Source organism: Chelonia mydas, chromosome 10, assembly GCF_015237465.2.
Source record: "Chelonia mydas isolate rCheMyd1 chromosome 10, rCheMyd1.pri.v2, whole genome shotgun sequence".
In the NCBI taxonomy this organism is placed as follows: domain Eukaryota; kingdom Metazoa; phylum Chordata; order Testudines; family Cheloniidae; genus Chelonia; species Chelonia mydas.
The window spans coordinates 20,413,598-20,437,484 of record NC_051250.2 but is presented as its reverse complement, the minus strand read 5'-3'; the positions used below and the strand labels follow the sequence as shown (position 1 = coordinate 20,437,484).

The 23,887-nt window shown below is 42.0% G+C and overlaps 1 protein-coding gene across 11 annotated transcripts in view; it reads right to left on the bottom strand.

Moving 5' to 3' along the window:
* Positions 1-23,887, bottom strand: part of SNX29 (sorting nexin 29) — a 450,561-nt gene that overhangs the window by 182,282 nt on the left and 244,392 nt on the right. For 9 of the 11 annotated variants that reach the window (XR_006284108.1, XM_043523231.1, XM_043523230.1 and 6 more), the window contains one exon: positions 20,121-20,202. Coding sequence is in view for 10 of the 11 variants with exons in the window: in XM_043523231.1 (XP_043379166.1) it covers positions 20,121-20,202 (82 nt within the window). In the remaining variant the exon portion in view is untranslated. Of the gene's footprint in view, positions 1-13,461; positions 13,486-19,281; positions 19,699-20,120; positions 20,203-23,887 lie in introns of those variants that run through there. The other 2 variants (XM_043523235.1, XM_043523233.1) reach the window with 2 other exon arrangements.

Sequence of the window (23,887 nt, the reverse complement as noted above, 5' to 3'; positions counted from 1 at the left end):
TACCACCTTGAACTCTTTGCAACTTCCAGTACCTCTGTGATGCCATTTGTAAATGTTTGCATTATGGAAGTACTACCTGCTGCTTCTGTCTACCCCCTCCATGACAGTGGTCCTAGAGAGGCAGAGATAGCAAGAGCCCTCACACTATCCCGTACTAGAAAATAATTGTGTCAGTTCATGGGGTGATCTAACTGCAAGAATGGGATGGAAACACAAAGTCCTCTGGGAGAGATATGTCGGTTTGGAGTGCCTGGGAGGCCTTTAGGAATAGGACTGCCAGTTGCCTGATTTTTATTCTCATACATGCACACAGGCATGATTAATACACGTTAATCCTGATATTCTGAGCACCGCCTTCTGGTAACGCTTGACGCAAATTTTCTATGTAATAATTATCAGAGTCCATGCTAGTGAAAAACAGTATTAAAAGTCCAACTTTTAAAAACCATTTCTCAAATGTTGAGGATGCTGAAGGAATGAACACTATGCTATTTAGGCACAGGCAAATTTATTCTGCAAGTAAGAAGTGTGTAAATTTTAGACGCTTTTCCCAAATCTCCAAACTGTGATCCACTGCTGCTATTTCAAAACTGTATATTTACCCTATGTGAAACATAAAAAGAAAAGGTCACTGCCTTCTGTAGGCCAGGGATAAGAATTTAGGTTTTGCAATCATGTGTATTCTGCTTACCTGCTGAATTATGCATGCATTTCAAAATGTAAACTCAATTATCAAGTTAATACTATTGCCAGAGTTTGAATGTGCAGTATATACAAGATAACAGTAATTTATTCTTTTGTAGGGTAAGTCTTAACCATACCTAATTTTTTACGTCCATGTGCAGAATGAATTTTGTTATGTGCACCAATATGGAGGTGATGTCACACATCAGCTTCATATTGGTGCACGTATCAAAATTCATGTGGTGGGGGTGGGGCTGAGGGGTTTGGTGTGTGGGAGGGGGCTCAGAGCTAGGACATAGGGTTGAGGTGTGGGGGTATGAGGGCTCTGGGGTGGGGCTGGGGATGAGGGGCTCAGGGTAAGGGAGGGGGCTCAGGGCTGGGGCAGAGGGTTGGGGAGGGTGGGCTCTGGGGATGAGAGGTTTGGGGTGCAGACTGCCCCAGGGCTGCGGTGGGTAGAAAAGACTCCCCCCAGCCCTCTCTTACTGCAGCAGCTCGCGTCTGGGGGAGAGGCATCACTCCCCGGCCGCAGCAGGTCTGGCGGGCCTGGGCTGGGCTCCTCTCCCCAGCAGCTCCGGCGGACCTGGGTCAGGCCAGGCCAAGCCAAGCCAAGGGAGGGGCTCCTTTCCCCCAGTGCGGCAAGTCCGGGGCAGGTCCGCGCTGGGGCCGGCAGGGAGGGGCGCCTCTCCCCACCGTGGCAGGTCCACGCTGGGGCCAGCGCTGACGGGCGCCTCTCTCTGCTGCAGCAGATCCATGCTGGGGGTGGCGGGGAAAGGCATCTCTCCCTGCCACACACTGAGCCCCTGGGCGGGGCTTAATAGGCAGCTGCGCGGCCGTGCAGCTTAGAGGGAACTTAGGTCCTAACAATTTAAAATATCCAGCTACTGTTATAATTACCTTAAATTAACTCTCAAGGAATTTTCTGTTCACCTGTCCTGCTGTATATGTTAGCAACGCTAAGGATATGTCTACACTACAAACCTAAGTTGACCTATATTATAGTCACCACAGTAATTGCTGCACTGGTGCATGTCCACACTACCCTCCTTGAGTCGGTGGTGCACGTCCTCACCAGGAGCCTGGGCGTTGGATCCCAGCTGGGAGCAGGGTCTGAAGCCCCCCGGGCTTCTCAACCCAGCTGCCAACCAGGAGCAGGGTCCAGCCACCCAACTCTGTAGGGGAGTGGGGGCTTTCTTGTCAATTTTATGACTCCTGCTATGAAATTGACAAGAAAGCCGATCTAAGGGATGCAGTGTCTACACTAACATACATCTAAGGGATGCAGTGTCTTAACTACACTAACATAAACCTTATGACTCTCATGGATGTGGAGTTACTATATCAGTGTATCAGAGTAACAGCCGTGTTAGTCTGTATTCGCAAAAAGAAAAGGAGTACTTGTGGCACCTGAGAGACTAACCAATTTATTTGAGCATAAGCTTTCGTGAGCTACAGCTCACTTCATCGGATGCATACTGTGGAAAGTGTAGAAGATCTTTTTATACACACAAAGCATGAAAAAATACCTCCCCCACCCCACTCTCCTGCTGGTAATAGCTTATCTAAAGTGATCACTCTCCTTACAATGTGTATGATAATCAAGGTGAGCCATTTCCAGCACAAATCCAGGGTTTAACAAGAACGTCTGAAGGGGGGAGGGGTAGGAAAAAACAAGGGGAAATAGGTTACCTTGCATAATGACCCAGCCACTCCCAGTCTCTATTCAAGCCTAAGTTAATTGTATCCAATTTGCAAATGAATTCCAATTCAACAGTTTCTTGCTGGAGTCTGGATTTGAAGTTTTTTTGTTGTAATATCGCAACTTTCATGTATGTAATCGCGTAACCAGAGAGATTGAAGTGTTCTCCGACCGGTTTATGAATGTTATAATTCTTGACATCTGATTTGTGTCCATTTATTCTTTTACATAGAGACTGTCCAGTTTGACCAATGTACATGGCAGAGGGGCATTGCTGGCACATATCACATTGGTGGATGTGCAGGTGAACGAGCCTCTGATAGTGTGGCTGATGTTATTAGGCCCTGTGATGGTGTCCCCTGAATAGATATGTGGGCACAGTTTGCAACGGGCTTTGTTGCAAGGATAGGTTCCTGGGTTAGTGGTTCTGTTGTGTGGTATGTGGTTGCTGGTGAGTATTTGCTTCAGGTTGGGGGGCTGTCTGCAGGCAAGGACTGGCCTGTTTCCCAAGATTTGTGAGAGCGTTGGGTCATCCTTCAGGATAGGTTGTAGATCCTTAATAATGCGTTGGAGGGGTTTTAGTTGGGGGCTGAAGGTGACGGCTAGTGGCGTTCTGTTATTTTCTTTGTTAGGCCTGTCCTGTAGTAGGTGACTTCTGGGAACTCTTCTGGCTCTATCAATCTGTTTCTTCACTTCCGCAGGTGGGTATTGTAGTTGTAAGAATGCTTGATAGAGATCTTGTAGGTGTTTTTCTCTGTCTGAGGGGTTGGAGCAAATGCGGTTGTATCGCAGAGCTTGGCTGTAGACGATGGATTGCGTGGTGTGGTCAGGGTGAAAGCTGGAGGCATGTAGGTAGGAATAGCGGTCAGTAGGTTTCCGGTATAGGGTGGTGTTTATGTGACCATCATTTATTAGCACTGTAGTGTCCAGGAAGTGGATCTCTTGCGTGGACTGGACCAGGCTGAGGTTGATGGTGGGATGGAAATTGTTGAAATCATGGTGGAATTCCTCAAGGGCTTCTTTTCCATGGGTCCGGATGATGAAGATGTCATCAATATAGCGTAAGTAGAGTAGGGGCGTTAGGGGACGAGAGCTGAGGAAGCGTTGTTCTAAGTCAGCCATAAAAATGTTGGCATACTGTGGGGCCATGAGGGTACCCATAGCAGTGCTGCTGATCTGAAGGTATACATTGTCCCCAAATGTAAAATAGTTATGGGTAAGGACAAAGTCACAAAGTTCAGCCACCAGGTTAGCCATGACATTATCAGGGATAGTGTTCTTGACGTCTTGTAGTCCATCTTTGTGTGGAATGTTGGTGTAGAGGGCTTCTACATCCATAGTGGCCAGGATGGTGTTATCAGGAAGATCACCGATGGATTGTAGTTTCCTCAGGAAGTCAGTGGTGTCTCGAAGGTAGCTGGGAGTGCTGGTAGCGTAGGGCCTGAGGAGGGAGTCTACATAGCCAGACAATGCTGCTGTCAGGGTGCCAATGCCTGAGATGATGGGGCGCCCAGGATTTCCAGGTTTATGGATCTTGGGTAGTAGATAGAATATCCCAGGTCGGGGTTCCAGGGGTGTGTCTACAGTGCTAATAAATGATGGTCAAATAAACACCACCCTATACCGGAAACCTACTGACCGCTATTCCTACCTACATGCCTCCAGCTTTCACCCTGACCACATACCACACAACAGAACCACTAACCCAGGAACCTATCCTTGCAACAAAGCCCGTTGCCAACTGTGCCCACATATCTATTCAGGGGACACCATCACAGGGCCTAATAACATCAGCCACACTATCAGAGGCTCGTTCACCCGCACATCCACCAATGTGATATATGCCATCATGTGCCAGCAATGCCCCTCTCCCATGTACATTGGTCAAACTGGACAGTCTCTACGTAAAAGAATAAATGGACACAAATCAGATGTCAAGAATTATAACATTCATAAACCAGTCGGAGAACACTTCAATCTCTCTGGTTACGCGATTACATACATGAAAGTTGCGATATTACAACAAAAAAACTTCAAATCCAGACTCCAGCAAGAAACTGTTGAATTGGAATTCATTTGCAAATTGGATACAATTAACTTAGGCTTAAATAGAGACTGGGAGTGGCTGGGTCATTATGCAAGGTAACCTATTTCCCCTTGTTTTTTCCTACCCCGCCCCCCTTCAGACGTTCTTGTTAAACCCTGGATTTGTGCTGGAATGGCTCACCTTGATTATCATACACATTGTAAGGAGAGTGATTACTTTAGATAAGCTATTACCAGCAGGAGAGTGGGGTGGGGGGAGGTATTTTTTCATGCTTTGTGTGTATAAAAAGATCTTCTACACTTTCCACAGTATGCATCCGATGAAGTGAGCTGTAGCTCACGAAAGCTTATGCTCAAATAAATTCGTTAGTCTCTTAGGTGCCACAAGTACTCCTTTTCTTTTTATATCAGCGTAGTATGGAACTTACATATGTGGGAGGAAGGCTGTAGAGTAGAAACTGACATAATTAGGTTAACATAAGCTGCCTTGTGTTGACTTGTGTAGTGTAGACCAGCCCTAAAACGGCCAGCTTTTAGCCAATTTAATTTAAAGGAAAACTAGGAAACTTATTAAGAACCTGTTTTCAGTTAAATTCCATTACTGGTATGCAGAGCGGGTTTAAAGGAACATTCTGTAACATTGCACCCCATAATGCACATCTTTCTATCAGTGTTATAGAGGGTGAACAATATATGAATTTACCCCATATAAGCTTTACTTAAATTCAATGTGCTAAAATTTCAGAATTTCCCAAATCAAGTATTGTCATAAGGATTAAGTTTCTTCACATTTTCAGAAGCTACAGATCTAGCAGGCATAGCACTACTTCCTCCAAAGCAGTATTGCACATATACCTGATTAATTACTTTTGCAGTCTCTCACCAAAAGGCCATGTCCATAACAAATATGATTATAATAATTTCCCAACTTCACAGATTGTGGTGAGCAGCAAAGAACTCCCCATCACTCAGCTTAAGTGATAAACGGATTACATTTGTATTTATGTTTCGAGACATATATAGATTGGCATGTATTTAAAATAGATCTAGATCTAGAATAAATTGCATGATGGAACGGATCACCCAAATACCCAAAACTGAACCTGCTTTAATACAGAAATAAAATCACCACTGACTACACACCCCTAGTTGTCACCTATCACCCCACAGTAGAACACATATGGTGTATCATCAAACAATTACAACCCATACTTCATGGGGACCACAGCCTGAAAGAAATCTTTCCTGAACCTGCCTCTTCTGGCCATCAAGCAACCCCCCAACCTTTCCAGGCTCATCGTCAGAAGTAAGCTCCCCACAGAGCAGGATACACCAACTCAAAGCAGCTCTAGACTTTGCCACAACAGATGCAAAACCTGCAGACATATCTCCACTGCCACAAAGATCCCTGATAACAACTATGTGGGTGAAACCAGTAATCACTATGCCCTCAAATGAACTCTCACAGATAAAATACAGAAACACCATATTGCCTTTACAAGCGATCACTCTATATCTTACCTATCAACCTTCATCCTCAAAGGAAACCTGCACAATATGTTCAAAAGACAAGTCTGGGAGCTTGAATTCATAACTCTGCTAGACATTCAAAATTATGAACTGAAGAGAGACACTGGATATATAGCTTATCACTACAATCTATAACTGACTAACCACCCCCATCCAAGCTTTTTTTTCCCTTTTCCCTCTATGAATGTGGAGGTGTTAATGGGCCACTTCACCTTGAATGGTCCTTTGAAATATGTGTTAACTACTTATGCTGAACTATCTGTTCCACCCTATATTTAGCTGTGACACCGTGAGTTCATTTCTCAGACCCGACGAAGAGCTCTGTGATAGCTCAAAAGCTTGTCTCTCTCACCAACAGGAACCTGTCCAATAAAAGATATTACCTCACCCACCTTGTCTCTCTGATATCCTGGGACTAATGTGGCTACACCACCACTGCATACAACAGGTACTCTGAAGCGATCTTACCATTTCTTGTAGAAGTTTACTTAGGGCTTGTCTACACCACACAGCTTTTAGCGACAAGGCTGTGTCGACACAGCATTGTCGCTAAAAGTCAGCGTGCTTAAATGCTCTGTCGGTACTTTGTCGGCACTTTTGCCCCAAGAGTGGCATTAGCTTTGTTGGAAGGAGAGCGCTCCTGCCGACAAAGCCACGTTCACACTGCCACTTGTGTCGGCAAAACTTTTGTCTTTCCCGGGGAGCTTTTTTAAGTACCTGTGAAAGACAAAAGTTTTGTCAACAACTTCGCAGTGTAGATATACCCTTAGGCTATGTCTACACTACAGACCTTACAGAGGCACAGCTGTACCGCTGCAGCTGCGCCACTGTAAGGTCTCCTGTGTAGCCATTCTATGCCGACAGGAGCGAGCTCTCCCGTCGACATACTTAAACCACCCCCAACTAGCGGCTGTAGCTTTGTCAGTGGGAAAGCATTAATAGCTTTGTCAGCGGGACAGCATCTCCTCCTGGCATAGCACTGTCCACACCGGCGCTTTTGTCGGTGAAACTTATGTCAGTCAGGGGTGTGTTTTTTTCACAGCCCTGGCCGACAAAAGTTTTACCAACAAAAGTGGTAGTGTAGACATAGCCTATTCTATGTTAGCGTAATGCTCGTATTTACCAGGCTTCTCACTATACTTTCTGCATAGAAATATAAAACAGGGATGTTTAAAGGAGAAATGTAAATGCTCTTATCGACAAAAGGTATAGCATTCAATACTTAATAGAAGTTTTCCATCTCATTTAATTTGTTACCGCAAATGCATTGCACCAGATCAACTTTAGAAATATCTTACTGCAGAGATGAAGCAAGCCTCCTACTATTTAATGGGCTCATCTTTCTGAAGTGAATAATGCTCTGGACAACTCCTAAGCAAACACAAAAGCATTTAAAAAAAGATTGAAAGCTAAAACTATCAAAATTCACAAAACCACCAAGGATCTGTGCATGGCTATTTTACACCAAAAAGTTTTACTTTTCAGCAATGGCATGGGTCATAGAAATAATTATTTTCATCATTTATAACTTGAAAATAATATACACTAAAGAGCCAGAAAATAATTAACAAAGAAGTAGGAAAACTCTGTCTAGAATCTTGCTATATCCAGATAGTTTTCTAAGAACAGTCAGGCCTTCTCTAATTATTTTGTTACTGGCATAACTGGCAAAAACTCAAGAAAAATAAATAAATAAAAGGAATGGAAGGCAATTTACTTACCAAGGAATGCACACAAAATACCTTAGGGCACACATTTCAGCTGTGGTAAAGCGAAGTTATTTTTGCTAGCAAGAACTACACCTGGCTTGATTCAGTCTTTAATGTGAAAAGCCCTGAGGACATCTCAGAGAGTAAAGGTTGAGAAACAGAAAAAGCACATCTGAAAATGCATGGGACATCAGCTGGGTGGAGCAAGTTGTTTCTTCTGATCTGCCCTTTCCTTTTCAAATCTTAATACTGCACTGCTTGTAATAAATAAAAATCTTTATCATTTGCACAATATGTTTGTCATAGAGAACACATAATATACAATATTCTTTTTACCTGGATTTAATCTAAGGAAAATTAACATCTGAATTGTAATTGACTTTTAATAGCAATTAAATGTATGTACATAAATTATAACTTCTTGAGTATTTTGGTATAATACTTTATCAAAACTTTAATTTCTTTTGGCTCTTTGGTAGTAAGATAATTGTTAATTAAAATCTAGTTGTGAATATTATTATTCTGATACTGCAAGGTAATTATGCTGTAAAATACTGATACTTCAATATGTATTACTTTAATAATTTTCAGAGACTTAGTACAGATACTAAGAAGTATTAGTATACACTTGGGGATGATGTACTTCCCCATCACTAAAACATTCTTTGGAAAAAGGTGCTATGTGTTTTCTATATAAACTGCAGTTCAAAAAAGAAAGCTGCCTTGGAGCTTAAATTCATAAAGGTATTAGACACTAAAACTCAGACTTAATAAACACACTGAATTTATGGCTGATTACAGCAATCTATAACCCTCTAACTCTCCTTTGACTGCAGATGTGTTAACTGCCCACTTCATGTTGAATGGTCTCTTACAACATGTTAACTCCTTATGCTAAACAATCTGTTCCATCTTGTATTTAGCTGTGACACCGAGTACCTTTTCCACAACCTAAGAGCTCTGTGCAGCTCGAAAGCTTGTCTTTCTCCCAAGGAAGTTGGTCCAATATAAGCTATTACCCCACCCACCCTGTCTATCTTTCCAATGGTGTTTTAACATTTGAAACAAGAAAAAAAGGTGGACTGTGACCCCCTTCTTTAGAAATCCAAGTATAAACTCCAAAAGGAAGTAATGAATTATATGCCATAAATACCTTATTTGATATTTAAAGCTATAAAAAAGTGGCTAGTTAAGTTACATAAAATTTTGCTACAGTGGTTACTTTTCCATTCAAAATAAGTAACTACCATACCAACCTCAAAATATGTAATATACACACATACACATACACACACAGATATGAACACATTGTATATGGTATAATTATCTACTTGTGGCGGGGGAAGGTCAACACCAAGGATAAGTTTTAGTTGTGAAAGCTCATTAACAAGGCACACCAATAGCAAACTCCAAATCTATTATTTCCCTAACAGTGCAATGTCTATTACAAGATGTCAATGCTGGAGATGGCTGTCATATAGATATATAGCTAAAATACACTTTTCATTCCTGATTCTAAAGAGTCCTTCTAAAACATTCAATAACTCTTTTGGATTATGTCTTAACCTTTACTTCTGTATCCCAGTGGTTTTCAACCTTTTTTCATTTGCGGACCCCTAAACATTTTCAAATGGAGGTGCAGACTCCTTTGGAAATCTTAGACATAGTCCCCAGGGGTTCATTGGCCACATAGTTGAAAACCACTGCTGTATGCTAATCTAAGGACTTCCCAATGTTGTATTCCAGTTGACTAATAAAACCTACTCTCTTTCTCTTGGCAAGCCATATGAAAAAGAATTTGATTAATGTCATCAGGGCCATAGCTTCTCCCTAAGACAATTTTATTTCATACTAACTGGGATTGAAAGAAATAAGGAAAAGGGAGCACGGTGTAATCCTTTGCCCCTTAATCTGATTTACAAATATGTTCTTTGGGATCATGAAGTGACATCTCCTTCTCTCACTCTCTCTTTAACACCAATATCTCTATCACTAGCCACTTCCATACATATTTCTTTTCTTTCCATTTTGTGAAATGTCATGTCTCTCGTATAGATGTTTGAATGACAATATCACAGCCAATGACATCTCAAAAATTGGGATAAGAAGAAGAGAATATGGTAAAATTAGGAACTGGGTATATAAAATAAAATAATGTGTTTAATGAAATGGCTAATATAGCATAAACTATAATCACTTTAAAATAGTTTTTGAACAGAATTAGAAGGAATTTTTTTAAAGATGATTCAGAAAATGTATTTCTACAGTAAAGAAAATGGCACTGGAAGAATTGGCATTTATAAAATACAATTCATATAACAAGGCACACAAAGTATAGGACACTGCCACAAAGTATTTGACCCTGACCTGAAGATGCTCTACACTGAGATAAAAATTGTATACAGCAATATTGCCAATAAAGTAGTTCTCTAAAGTATCATGAATTTTTATCATAAATCTTAATACAAATCACATTCTTTCTACTTATTAAAATGATCAGAGACAGGTTATAAAAGCATTGTAAAAGAAAGATTATTGCAATGTGAAAGCTGACTATGTTTGATGTGAACCTCAAGGCTAATAGTATATTTAATCCCAACAAAGAACCAAAGGAATAAATCTGCAATCACATGTCAAACTCTTTTATAAGGAACAGACTTAACATGTAAGTAAAAATGGTCTATTTCAGTGAGTTCAATATTAAACTTGTGTAGTTAAGTTTTCAGTTTTTCTTACTATTTCAATAAACGCTGCCACATTTTGATCGCTGCCACATTTGATAACATAGGTAACCTCTGTATACACAAAGAAAAAACAGGAGTATTACTGTCTTGTGTATATTTAAATCTTCCTATTGTGTTGAAATGTACATTTAAACTAATTACTAAAAATTGTTTTATGCAATTCATGCAACTTTAGTTTCTCATCATAAATATTATTTAATTACAGATTAACATCTGACCATTGAGACACATGGGGATTACTACAGTTATTACACATTGAAAGTAACATATAGAATTAGAGTACAAATTGTAACTATCATAAATCAGAGAGATTAGATTATAATCACTTTTTAATGGCTCAAGTGCAATTACACAGTAATCTGCGTAAAACATATGAATATTATACAGTGATACTCTCATTTAGAAGATATGCCCCTTTCCTACATTTGGATCTGCATGCATAGCCATGTAGCTGCACAGAGCCCCAGTGACTTTGGTGGATCTTTGCATAGGCATAAGAATCTACCCCTGCAGATCTGATTGCAGTCAAGATCTGGGCCTGTATAAGTAATATATTATTGCTACAAATTAACAATATCACTTACATTACAGGCACAGCCACTAGCTGTATATATTTATGTGTATTTACAAAGCAATTATAAATAGGTTGGCAGAAGTCGAATTTTATATTTTTATAATGTTGACAGATAATATTGATGTTCATTTTTAAAGTTTTTTCGATTTTTATTTATTTTAAATTTTCACAGTTGTGTGGTAAACATCAGATGTAAAAATATTAGGGCTGTCAATCGATTAAAAATTAATCGTGATTAATAGCGAGATTAAAAAATTAATCACAATTAATCAAAGATTTAATAGCAGTATTAAACAATAATAGAATTGGTATTCTATTATTGTTTAATAGTGTGATTAAAACAGCAATTGTGATTAATTTTTTAATCAAGTTAATTTGTTTTGAGTTAATCGCTTGAGCTAACTACGATTGGCAGCCCTAAAATAGTCATATTTGCTCATACAGCATCACAGGTTACACAGGTGAAAAAGAGCAGCATCTGACATGCAGAATCTTTACTATTGCATGAATCCAGGAGTGGAGGAAAGAGAGCGAGAAAAAAAAAAACCCAACACAATTCAGTACTGGCTTGCTGGTTGTAATTCAAAAGCCAAATGAATGAGCCAAACAGCTAAGTAATTCCACAGCTAGCATTAGCTACTTTACAAGTGAAAAGCTGCAGCAGGGCATGATGTCTCAGAAGGGACCAGAGGTGAACAGGATCACTATGAGGTCAAAAATGTCCAAGCCACAGTAGAACTTTACTAAATGTAGCACTGTGCACCCAATGAATAGCTCCCCGGTGTTGAGGAAAAAACTGTATCAGTTAATTATTTAAAACATATTCTAGGAAATCTTTCTTTCCATCTAACCAGGGAGATTGCAATGATTCAGACTCCAAAAGTAGTAATGAAGAATCTTATTCTTTCCAGAGCATAATGTAGGCAATTAAAAAAAGCAGCTTACACATTTAGTAAAAAACCTATTTTTTAAATTGTTTTTCTCAAATATTCAATTTCCCTCCACATTCCTCTAAAAAAATACCCCTGTGCTATTTTTTTCTTTTATTTCTTATCACAGCTGCTCTGTCTATTCAGTTCTGGCAACTCTGAACATCAGAACTGGAAGCATTTTTTGTAAATATAATTTTCCTACTATGTTGTAATGGCATTGCTATTGCACTTGGGAGCTTTGGATGGTACACAAAAATATGTTTCCTCTTGTTCCTTTATATTTCACAGCATCTCATCCATCCAAAGGCAGGGGCTGCTTACAGCTACAATTTCCTCCCTTCCCCAAGCAGTATGCAACCAGAAAAATAACTGATTTTGCTGGGTTTTTATAACAGAAAACAAAGAAATAAAGTAAAAATAGCAAAGAACCTACAGTTTAGGTTAATCTGCTTTTTGTTCACAAGTTCCAACTGCCTCATTTTAAATAAATACCTCAACTTCCACATGTTGGAAGCATGTGGGTAAGAGCTTTACCTTGAATTAAGTTTAGTCTGTCAAGTTTAGCATTAGAAAGCGGTTTATCTTTATTTTTCTTTTAACTATTTCTGACTGTATTGCCTATGTTTATTCTCATTTAAAATCTCTCTCGTTGTCGTAAATAAACTTGTTTGATTGTTTTATCCAATCCAGTGTGTTTAAATTGAAGTGTCTGGGTAACTCCACTTAAGGTGCCGAGTTCTTGTATATTATTCCCTTGAAGGAATAATGGACTTAATATATTTGAACTGTCCAGGAAAGGGCTGGACAGTTCAAAGACATACATTTGTGGGGGGAAGTCTGGGATTGGGAGTATGTTGGGGTCACCCTGCAGTATAACCCAGGCTGGTGAGAACCAGGGTGTGACTTGCAGGCTGCAGTTACCACCCCCCCGGGGAGTAACCTGCATGCTGCAAAGTTGTTTGTGAGCAGTCCAGGTTGAGTGATATAAGAGTAAGGCATTACTAGGCCCCCCTGTTTACTGGGCAGGGGAGACACAGACCCCCACTGGTCTGGATTGCACCCTGCTATGTCACAGTAACTTTCTTTCTTATTAAGCCAGATGAAGAGAAAGAGGCTGTTAAAATGCAAAACACAGGCTATGGACACCTGCCATTCAAAAAGACAAGAGTAAAGAAAGTCTTAAAAGTTACAGTAGTTATTAATTAGAATATTTCTACTGAATCACACTACAGAACATATGTATATAATTCAGCTGCAGTAATCTTCTAAAAATGATTTACTTGAGTCTGTGTTTTCTCTTCTCCAAGATCTTGACTACTGAATGGCAAGATTTCTGGCAATGGAAAACATCTTTTCTGCTGTATGGATACCTATTCACGAAAGGCAACAAACCTGATGCTGTCAGAAGCAGTCTTCAGATATAAAGAGGGAAGATACAAAGATTTCTGGGGCTTTACTGAATAACTATAAAATAAGAAAAACTGTAGCTAGTTCAAATGCTGAAATTAATTATACACAGTGGGACAGAGAATAAAGTTCGAAGTAATGTCTTCATGAAGGATCATAAACACTGTTAGAGAGAGGCAAAAATCATGTTATACAGAAATGCTAATTGTTATATGACATTTCTCGACATCAGTAATCATAATGCCAAAGCTAAAAGACTGGGAAATGTGCTTAACTCTTTAAAAACAATTTGGTATTAAGTGCTTATCATCAATCTGGACTGCAATGTTAGTACTCATGCTCAATGATGCTCAGCTCAAAAAAATCAGACCACTGGGGAGGACATTCAAGGGCCTTTATATGGTCAGGAGTACTGCAGAATGCATCTCACAGATAATCACATATTTTCTGAATCTGTCTCATTTAGTCTTTAGCTTCCAGAGACAGAAAATTGCTAAGTGGCTTCAGAAAAGAAAAACGTGTCAAGAATAAAACTCTGTTAAGGTAGATCACATTCTGCCTTTTCATAGATTAAGTGTCCAGATTTTTTTTTTCCAAGAGATTCTATGGAAGAGCTTAAAGCTCTTGTTCTCTACTACAAGATAGTACTTATCAGGCACTAAAACTGTACATGTAAACAAATCTGCTCTTTGATTGCTGACTGTCCAGCTTAAATCACTCTATGAAGAGAATCTGTACATACTCACATTCTCAGCTGTTTAACTGCTCCTCCTAGAGGAACATGAAATATAATATCTTTCACTGGGTCTTCTCTGCCCAAAAAAAGTCTCTCCTGCTAACAGTATTTACTGTGAGCAACATCTGCTGTTGTACAGTTCTTCCCACTAAATTCTATATGTGCCTCCCCTAAAAAACTTCCTGAAGGTTCAATTACTAAAGACCCATTTCATAAAATACCTGTAACAAGTCAGTGTGCACTCTCCTTGAAACCAAACAGTAAAAAGGTGAAGTGTAACACTGTGGGTTTTACAGATATTGGACAGAAATAGGCATACAAAACATGCAGATATTATAGGATAACTAAGTTCAACTGTTCACAGGAAATAAAAGTTTGAAGATCACAGACCCAGAGCCTAGGATAAAATTTTCATAAGTGCTTAAATGACTTAGGAACCTAAGTCTCATCTTCAGAAATGACTCAGGCACTTAGCCCTGGTCTACACTAGGAGTTGAGGTCGAATTTAGCAGCATTAAATCGATTTAACCCTGCACCTGTCCACATGATGAAGTCCTCTTTTTTGACTTAAAGGGCTCTTAAAATCGATTTCTTTACTCCACTCCCGACAAGGAGATTAGCGCTGAAATCAGCCTTGACAGGTTGAATTTGGGGTAGCGTGGACGCAATTCGATGGTAATGGCCTCCGGGAGCTATCCCCAAGTGCTCCATTGTGACCACTCTGGACAGCACTCTCAACTCAGATGCACTGGCCAGGTAGACAGAAAAAGGCCCGCGAACTTTTGAATCTCATTTCCTGTTTGCCAGCGTGGCAAGGTGCAGGTGAGTGCAGAGCTCATCAGCAGAGGTGACCATGATGGAGTCCCAGAATCGCAAAAGAGCTCCAGCATGGACCGAACGGGAGCTACAGGATCTGATTGCTGTATGGGGAGAGGAATCTGTGCTATCAGAACTCCGTTCCAGTTTTCGAAATGCCAAAACATTTGTCAAAATCTCCCAGGGCATGAAGGACAGAGGCCATAACAGGGACCCGAAGCAGTGCCATGTGAAATTTAAGGAGCTGAGGCAAGCCTACCAGAAAACCAGAGAGGCAAACGGTCGCTCCGGGTCAGAGCCCCAAAAATGTCGCTTCTATGATGAGCTGCATGCCATTTTAGGGGGTTCAGCCACGACTACCCCAACCATGTGCTTTGACTCTGTCAATGGAGAGGGAGGCAAAAAGGAAGCAGGTTTTGGGGACGAGGAAGATGATGATGATGAGGATGTAGATAGTTCACAGCAAGCAAGCGGAGAAACCGGTTTTCCCAACAGCCAGGAACTGTTTCTCACCCTGGACCTGGAGCCAGTACCCCCCGAAACCACCCAAGGCTGTCTCCCGGACCCGCCAGGCGGAGAAGGGACTTCTGGTGAGTGTACCTTTTTAAATAATATACATGGTCTAAAAGCAAGCGTGTTTAGTGGTTAATTTGCCCTGGCATTCGTGGCCAGTACAGCTACTGGAAAAGTCTGTTAACGTGTCTGGGGATGGAGCGGAAATCCTCCAAGGACATCTCCATAAAGCTCTCCTGGGTGTACTCCCAAAGCCTTTTGCAAAAGGTTTCTGGGGATAGCAGCCTTATTCCGTCCACCATGGTAGGACACTTTACCACGCCAGGCCAGTAGCACTTAGTTGGGAATCATTGCAAAACAAAGCATTGCAGCGTATGTTTGCTGGAGTTCAAACAACATCCGTTCTTTATCTCTCTGTGTTATCCTCAGGAGAGTGATAACATTCATAGTCACCTGGTTGAAATAGGGTGCTTTTCTTAAGGGGACATTCAGAGGTGCCCGTTCCTGCTGGGCTGTTTGCCTTTGGCTTAACAGAAATGTTCCCCGCTGTTAGCCATGGGGAGGGGGCAGGAGTGAGGGATTAGCCACGCGGTGGGGGGAGGCAAAATGCGACCTTGTAACAAAAGCACATGTGCTATGTATGTAATGTTAACAGCAAGGTTTACCATGAAAGAGTGTACCCATTGTTCTATAAAAGGTGTCTTTTTAAATACCCCTGTTTTTTCCTCCACCAGCTGCATGTGTTTCAAGAATCACAGGATCTTCTCCTTCCCAGAGGCTATTGAAGATGAGAAGGCGAAAAAAACGCACTCGCGATCAAATGTTCTCTGAGCTCATGCTGTCCTCCCACATTGACAGAGCACAGACGAATGCATGGAGGCAGACAATATCAGAGTGCAGGAAAGCACAAAATGACTGGGAGGAGAGGTGGCGGGCTGAAGAGAGTAAGTGGCAGGCTGAAGAGAGGGCTGAAGCTGATAGGTGGCGGCAGCATGATGAGAGGAGGCAGGATTCAATGCTGAGGCTGCTGGAGGATCAAACTAATATGCTCCAGGGTATGGCTGAGCTGCAGGAAAGGCAGAAGCATAGACCGCCACTACAGCCCCCGTGAAACCAACCACCCTCCTCCCCAAGTTCCATAGCCTTCTCACCCAGAAACCCAAGAACGTGGTGGGGGGGCCTCCGGCCACCCAGCCACTCCACCCCAGAGGACTGCCCAAGCAACAGAAAGCTGGCATTCAATAAGTTTTAAAGTGCTGTGTGGCCTTGTCCTTCCCTCCTCCACTACCCCACCTGGTGCTTCCCTCCTCCACCACCCCTCCCGGCCTACCTTGGCAGTTATCCCCCTATTTGTGTGATGAATTAATAAAGAATGCATGAATGTGAAGCAACAATGACTTTATTGCCTCTGCAAGCGGTGACTGAAGGGGGGAGGGGAGGGTGGTTAGCTTACAGGGAAGTAGAGTGAACCAAGGGGGCGGGGAGGTTTCATCAAGGAGAAACAAACAGAACTTTCACACCATAGCCTGGCCAGTCATGAAACTGGTTTTCAAAGCTTCTCTGATGCGCACCGTGCCCTCCTGTGCTCTTCTAACTGCCCTGGTGTCTGGCTGCGCTTAACCAGCGGGCCAGGTGATCTGCTTCAACCTCCCACCCCACCATAAACGTCTCCCCTTACTCTCACAGAGATTGTGGACCGCACAGCAAGCAGTAATAACAATGGGAATATTGGTTTCGCTGAGGTCTAACTGAGTCAGTAAACTGCGCCACCGTGCTTTTAAATGTCCAAATGCACATTCTACCACCATTCTGCACTTGCTCAGCCTTTAGTTGAATAGCTCCTGACTACTGTCCAGGCTGCCTGTGTATGGCTTCATGAGCCATGGCATTAAGGGGTAGGCTGGGTCCCCAAGGATAACTATAGGCATTTCAACATCCCCAATGGTTATTTTCTGGTCTGGGAAGAAAGTCCCTTCCTGCAGCTTTTGAAACAGATCAGAGTTCCTGAAGATGCGAGCGCCATGTACCCTTCCCGGCCATCCCACGTTGATGTTGGTGAAACGTCTCTTGTGATCCACCAGTGCTTGCAGCACCATTGAGAAGTACCCCTTGCGGTTTATGTACTCGCCGGCTTGGTGCTCCGGTGTCAAGATAGGGATATGGGTTCCGTCTATGGCCCCACCACAGTTAGGGAATCCCATTGCAGCAAAGCCATCCACTATGATCTGCACATTTCACAGACTCGCTACCCTTGATATCAGCAGATCTTTGATTGCATTGGCTAATTGCATCACAGCAGCCCCCAAAGTAGATTTGCCCACTCCAAATTGATTCCCGACTGACTGGTACCTGTCTGGCATTGCAAGCTTCCATAGGGCTATTGCCACTTGCTTCTCAGCTGTGAGGGCTGCTCTCATCTTGGTATTCTGGCACTTCAGGGCAGGGGAAAGCAAGTCACAAAGTTCCATGAAAGTGGCCTGACGCATGCGAAAGTTTCGCAACCACTGGGAATCATCCCAGACCTGCAACACTATGCGGTCCCACCAGTCTGTGCTTGTTTTCCGGGCCCAGAATCGACATTCCACGGCATGAACCTGCCCCATTAGCACTATGATGCCCACATTGCTAGGGCCCGTGCTTTGCGAGAAGTCTGTGTCCATGTCCTCATCACTCTCGTCACCGTGCTGACGTCGCCTACTCGCCCGGTTTCGCTTTGCCAGGTTCTGGTGCTGCATATACTGCTAGATAATGCGCGTGGTGTTTAATGTGCTCATAATTGCCAAAGTGATCTGAGCGGGCTCCATGCTTGCCATGGTATGGCATCTGCATGGAAAAAAGGCGCGGAACAATTGTCTGCCGTTGCTCTGATGGAGGGAGGGGCGACTGACGACATGGCTTACAGGGAATTGAAATCAACAAATGGGGTGGCTTTACATCAAGGAGAAACAAAAACAACTGTAACACAGAATGGCCCCCTCAAGGATTGAACTCAAAACCCTGGGTTTAGCAGGCCAATGCTCAACCCACTGAGCTATCCCTCCCCTTGGTATTCCAGGCAGGACTGAATCTCCATTAAACTTTTCAAGGTGCCCCAGACAGACCTCACCGAAACAATTGTCGGCTGTTGATTTCACGGAGGGAGGGAGAGAGAGAGGGGGGGAGCAAATGAATACAAAACAAATCTGGTCTATTTCTTGTTTTGATCCACTCCATCTATCTTTTACATCTTTGGCTGGCAGCAGATGATGCAGTAGGACTGCTCGCCATCCTCATCTCCTGGCTGCTCGGCAGAAGATGGTGCAATAGGACGACTAGCCATCCTCATCTCCTGCCTGCTCGCCAGAAGACGGTGCAATAGGACTGCCGGCAGGACTAAAGAGAATGACCTGGTCACTCCTATTTTAGTCCCTGCGCCCATGTCTGCCCAGGCGCTCTTGACCAACCTTACCGAGGCGGCCAAGAGCACCTCAGACATGATGACGATGGTTGTCAGGCCTATTACACCGTCTGCTGCCACAAGGCAATGAGCTGCTGCTGTGTAGCAATGCAGTACCGCGTCTGCCAGCACGCAGGAGACATACGGTGACTGTGAGCTGAGCGGGCTCCAGGACTGCAATGGTATGGCGTCTGCACAGGTAACTCAGGAAAAAAGGCACAAAACGATTGTCTGCCATTGCTTTCACGGAGGGAGGGAGGGCCTGACGACATGTACCCAGAACCACCCATGACAATGTTTTTGCCCCATTAGGCACTGGGATCTCAACCCAAAATTCCAATAGGCGGCGGAGACTGCGGGAACTGTGCGATAGCTACCCACAGTGCAACGCTCCGGAAGTCGACGCTGGCCTCAGTATTGTGGAAGCATCCACAAGACACAGCAATTGTGAACACCGTTTGAAGTAAATTTACATAGATGGCAAACATATCTCATTTTAATTCAGAAATTTCCATGTGGTATGGAGTCTTTTTGTTTTAATTCAAGTGAACTTATGCTTTCTCTTTACTCTTCAGAGAAAGCTTGGACCCTTTTAATTGAAAATTTCAATAAACAAGTTTTAAAATAAACAGAAAAAAAGACCAGAGTGGGTAGAACCTAACTGCAAAAGTTAAACAAATATTTGAACATATGCAAATATGGCTTAGATGTTAATACTTTTTTGCCTGAGGCTAGTACCTTGACTCCATTGCTAACAGATTTTCGTGCCTAAGCTAGACAGAACTAGACAGAAGTATAAAGGCTTCTACAGTGCCAGAAATGTTGTTTTTGCAAAAAGCCACTACACAGAAGTCATTTCTGTTCCCCACTGGTGTCTGTAAAGGTAAAAGTAAAGAACCTCTGGTAAATTTACAAAGGTAGGAAATAGCCCAGGTTTTCTGGCTACTAATCCTTCCAATAGTTAAAATTTGCATATTTGCGTCCATGTGTGAGAAAGAGTTGCTCTTGAACACTGAATGGTTGTCTCGTTTGCCTACAATCACTGTACCACCATTTTACTAAGTTACTAGGGTCCTACTCTGAAAATACACACAAGAGTAACTCTGTTCACCTAAATTGTTCCAATGAGCTTCTCAGGCAAGTAAAGGTATTACCCCTGTGCATAAGTGTTCAAAGATTGGTCCCTTAGTTTGCGATTCACCTTCAGATACCAAGAATATTTTAGAAGTTTGTCATTCAGTTGTTTCACTTATGGAATCCCCTTGCAAATATGATTTCTTAGAGCCATATTACTCACCTGATAAACATGGAATGCATTAGCAGCTTTTCCTCGTAGAAAGACTGAGGGAATCCAAACATTTATAAGGGCACGATTTGATCTGAGCAAAAGAAGAGACAAGTTTAAAATAGGGAATCATCTTTACATATAAAAATAAACCGACAAAGTGTCTACCTCCAATGTTTACAAAATGTCCACAGTGAGCAACAGAACCAAAACTTTCAGAACACTTGAAACATCACAATTTTGCTTGAATATTTTGAACTTATTAAACCTAAAAGTAACAGTAAGTTAGGAACCTTTAGGAAAGGGATAGATAATAAGACAGTAAATATCATAATGTCACTACATAAATCCATGGTATGCCCACATGTTGAATACTGTGTACAGTTCTGGTCATCCCATCTGAAAAAAGATATATTAGAATTAGAAAAGGAACACAGAAGGGCAACAAAAATGATTGGGGTATGGAACAGCTTCCATATGATGAAAGATTACAAAGACTGGGATCGTTCAACTACGGAAAGACAATTGAGAGGAGACATGACAGAAGCCTGTAAAATCATGAAGGATGTGAAGAAAGCGAATAAGGAAGTGTTATTTACTCCTTCACATAACACCCGATGAAAATAATAGGCAACAGGTTTACAACAAACAAAAGGAAGTACTTCTTCACACAATGCACAGCCAATCTATGGAATTTGTTGCCAGGGGAGGTTGTGAAGGCTAAAAGTATAACTAGGTTAAAAAAAGAACTAGGTGAGTGCATGGAGGATAGGCCCATTAATGGCTATTAGCCAAGATGGTTAGGCATTCATGGACAGAGGACAGTTCTCTCGGGATGGAGTTCATCTGAGTAAGGAAATAGACTTGTAGGATGGAGGCTGGCACAACTGATTAAGAGAGCTTTAAACTAGGAATTTGGGGGAGATGGTTGGGAGATGTCCAGGTAACCTCCATGCCGGATTTTAGCATTAAGAGGGAAGAAAAAAAAAGTAAGGAAGGATACAGTCGTGGGTAGGAGAATGTATATAAGGAGGAAGGGCAGTGTGGATACCAGTCTAATAGGTTATACTGGCTGTAGAATGACCGTGCCTAATAGGGTACAGAATGTGAGCGAGGCCAAACAGCAAAAATTAAGATGTTTGTACACCAATGCAAGGAGCCTAGGTAACAAAATGGAGGAACTAGAGCTACTGTGCAGGAAGTGAATCCAGATATTATAGGGATAACAGAAACATGGTGGAATAGTAGTCATGAGAGGACTACAGGTATTGAAGGGTATGTGCTGTTTAGGAAAGACCAAAATAAAGGTAAAGGTGGTGGAGTAGCATTGTATATCAATGATGAGGTAGATTGTAAAGAAATAAGAAGCAATGGAATGGATAAGACAGAGTCCGTCTGGGCAAAAATTACACTGGGGAAGAAAACTATTAGAGCCTCCCCTGGGATAGTGCTTGGGGTGTGCTATACACCGCCGGGATCTAATTTGGATATGGATAGAGCCCTTTTTAATGTGTTTAATAAAGTAAATACTAATGGAAACTGTGTGATCATGGGAGACTTTAACTTCCCAGATATAGACTGGAGGACGAGTGCTAGTAATAATAATAGGGCTCAGATTTTCCTAGATACGATAGCTGATGGATTCCTTCATCAAGTAGTTGCTGAACCAACTAGAGGGGATGTCATTTTAGATTTGGTTTTGGTGAGTAGTGAGGACCTCATAGAAGAAATGGTTGTAGGGGATAATCTTGGTTCAAGAGATCATGAGCTAATTCAGTTCAAACCGAACGGAAGGATTAACAAAAATAAATCTGCAACTAGGGATTTTGATTTCAAAAGGGCTGACTTTCAAAAATTAAGGAAATTAGTTAGGGAAGTGGATTGGACTGAAGAACTTATGGATCTAAAGGCAGAGGAGGCCTGAGATTACTTTAAATCAAAGCTGCAAAAGCTATCGGAAGCCTGCATCCCAAGAAAGGGGAAAAAATTCATAGGCAGGAGTTGTAGACCAAGCATCTCAGAGAGGTGATTAAGAAAAAGCAGAAAGCATACAGGGAATGGAAGATGGGAGGGATCAGCAAGGAAAGCTACCTTATTGAGATCAGAACATGTAGGGATAAAGTGAGACAGGCTGAAAGTCAAGTAGAGTTGGACCTTGCAAAGGGAATTAAAACCAATAGTAAACGGTTCTATAGCCATATAAATAAGAAGAAAACAAAGAAAAAAGAAGTGGGACCGCTAAACACTGAGGATGGAGTGGAGGTCAAGGATAATCTAGGCATGGCCCAATATCTAAACAAATACTTTGCCTCAATCTTTAATAAGGCTAAAGAGGATCTTAGGGATAATGGTAGCATGACAAATGGGAATGAGGATATGGAAGTAGATATTACCATATCTGAGGTAGAAGCGAAACTCAAACAGCTTAATGGGACTAAATTGGGGGGCCCAGATAATCTTCATCCAAGAATATTAAAGGAATTGGCACCCAAAATTGCAAGCCCATTAGCAAGAATTTTTAATGAATCCGTAAACTCAGGGGTTGTACCGTATGATTGGAGAATTGCTAACATAGTTCCTATTTTTAAGAAAGGGGAAAAAAAGTGATCCGGGTAACTACAGGCCTGTTAGTTTGACATCTGTAGTATGCAAGGTCTTGGAAAAAATTTTGAAGGAGAAAGTAGTTAAGGACATTGAAGTCAATGGTAAACGGGAGAAAATACAACATGGTTTTACAAAAGGTAGATTGTGCCAAACCAACCTGATCTCCTTCTTTGAGAAAGTAACAGATTTTTTAGACAAAGGAAATGCAGTGGATCTAATTTACCTAGATTTCAGCAAGGCGTTTGATACCGTGCCACATGGGGAATTATTAGTTATATTGGAAGAGATGGGGATCAATATGAAAATTGAAAGGTGGATAAGGAATCGGTTAAAGGGGAGACTACAACGGGTCCTACTGAAAGGTGAACTGTCAGGCTGGAGGGAGCTTACCAGTGGAGTTCCTCAAGGATCAGTTTTGGAACAAATCTTATTTAATCTTTTTATTACTGACCTCGGCACAAAAAGTTGGAGTGTGCTAATAAAGTGTGCGGATGATACAAAGCTGGGAGGTATTGCCAATTTAGAGAAGGACCGGGATATCATACAGGAGGATCTGGATGACCTTGTAAACTGGAGTAATAGTAATAGGATGAAATTTAAGAGTGAGAAGTGTAAGGTTATGCATTTAGGAATTAATAACAAGAATTTTAGTTATAAGCTGGGGACGCATCAATTAGAAGTAACGGAGGAGGAGAAGGACCTTGGAGCATTGGTTGATCATAGGATGACTATGAGCCGCCAATGTGATATGGCCGTGAAATGTGATATGGCGAGCCCGTCCGGTTTGTTTACCTGCTGCATCCGCAGGTTTGGCCAATCGCAGCTCCCACTGGCCGCGGTTCGCTTGCCCGGCCAATGGGGGTTGCGGGAAGTGGGACGTACTGGCCACTGCTTCCTGCAGCCCCCACTGGCTGGGCACAGCGAACCGTGGCCAGTGGGAGCCGCGATCAGCCGAACCTGTGGATGCAACAGGTAAACAAACCTGCTAGGCCCGCCAGGGGCTTTCCCTGAACAAGCAGCATCCAAAGTTTGGGAAACACTGAGCTAGATATATGGATTTTAGGCTAACAAAGGTGAAAGGCCAGAAAAATCACACATTAAAATAATTCAGGCCGAAATGTGGAATTTTTAGTGCAATTGTATTTGTTCAGTACTTTTTCTACAATTTTCTTATT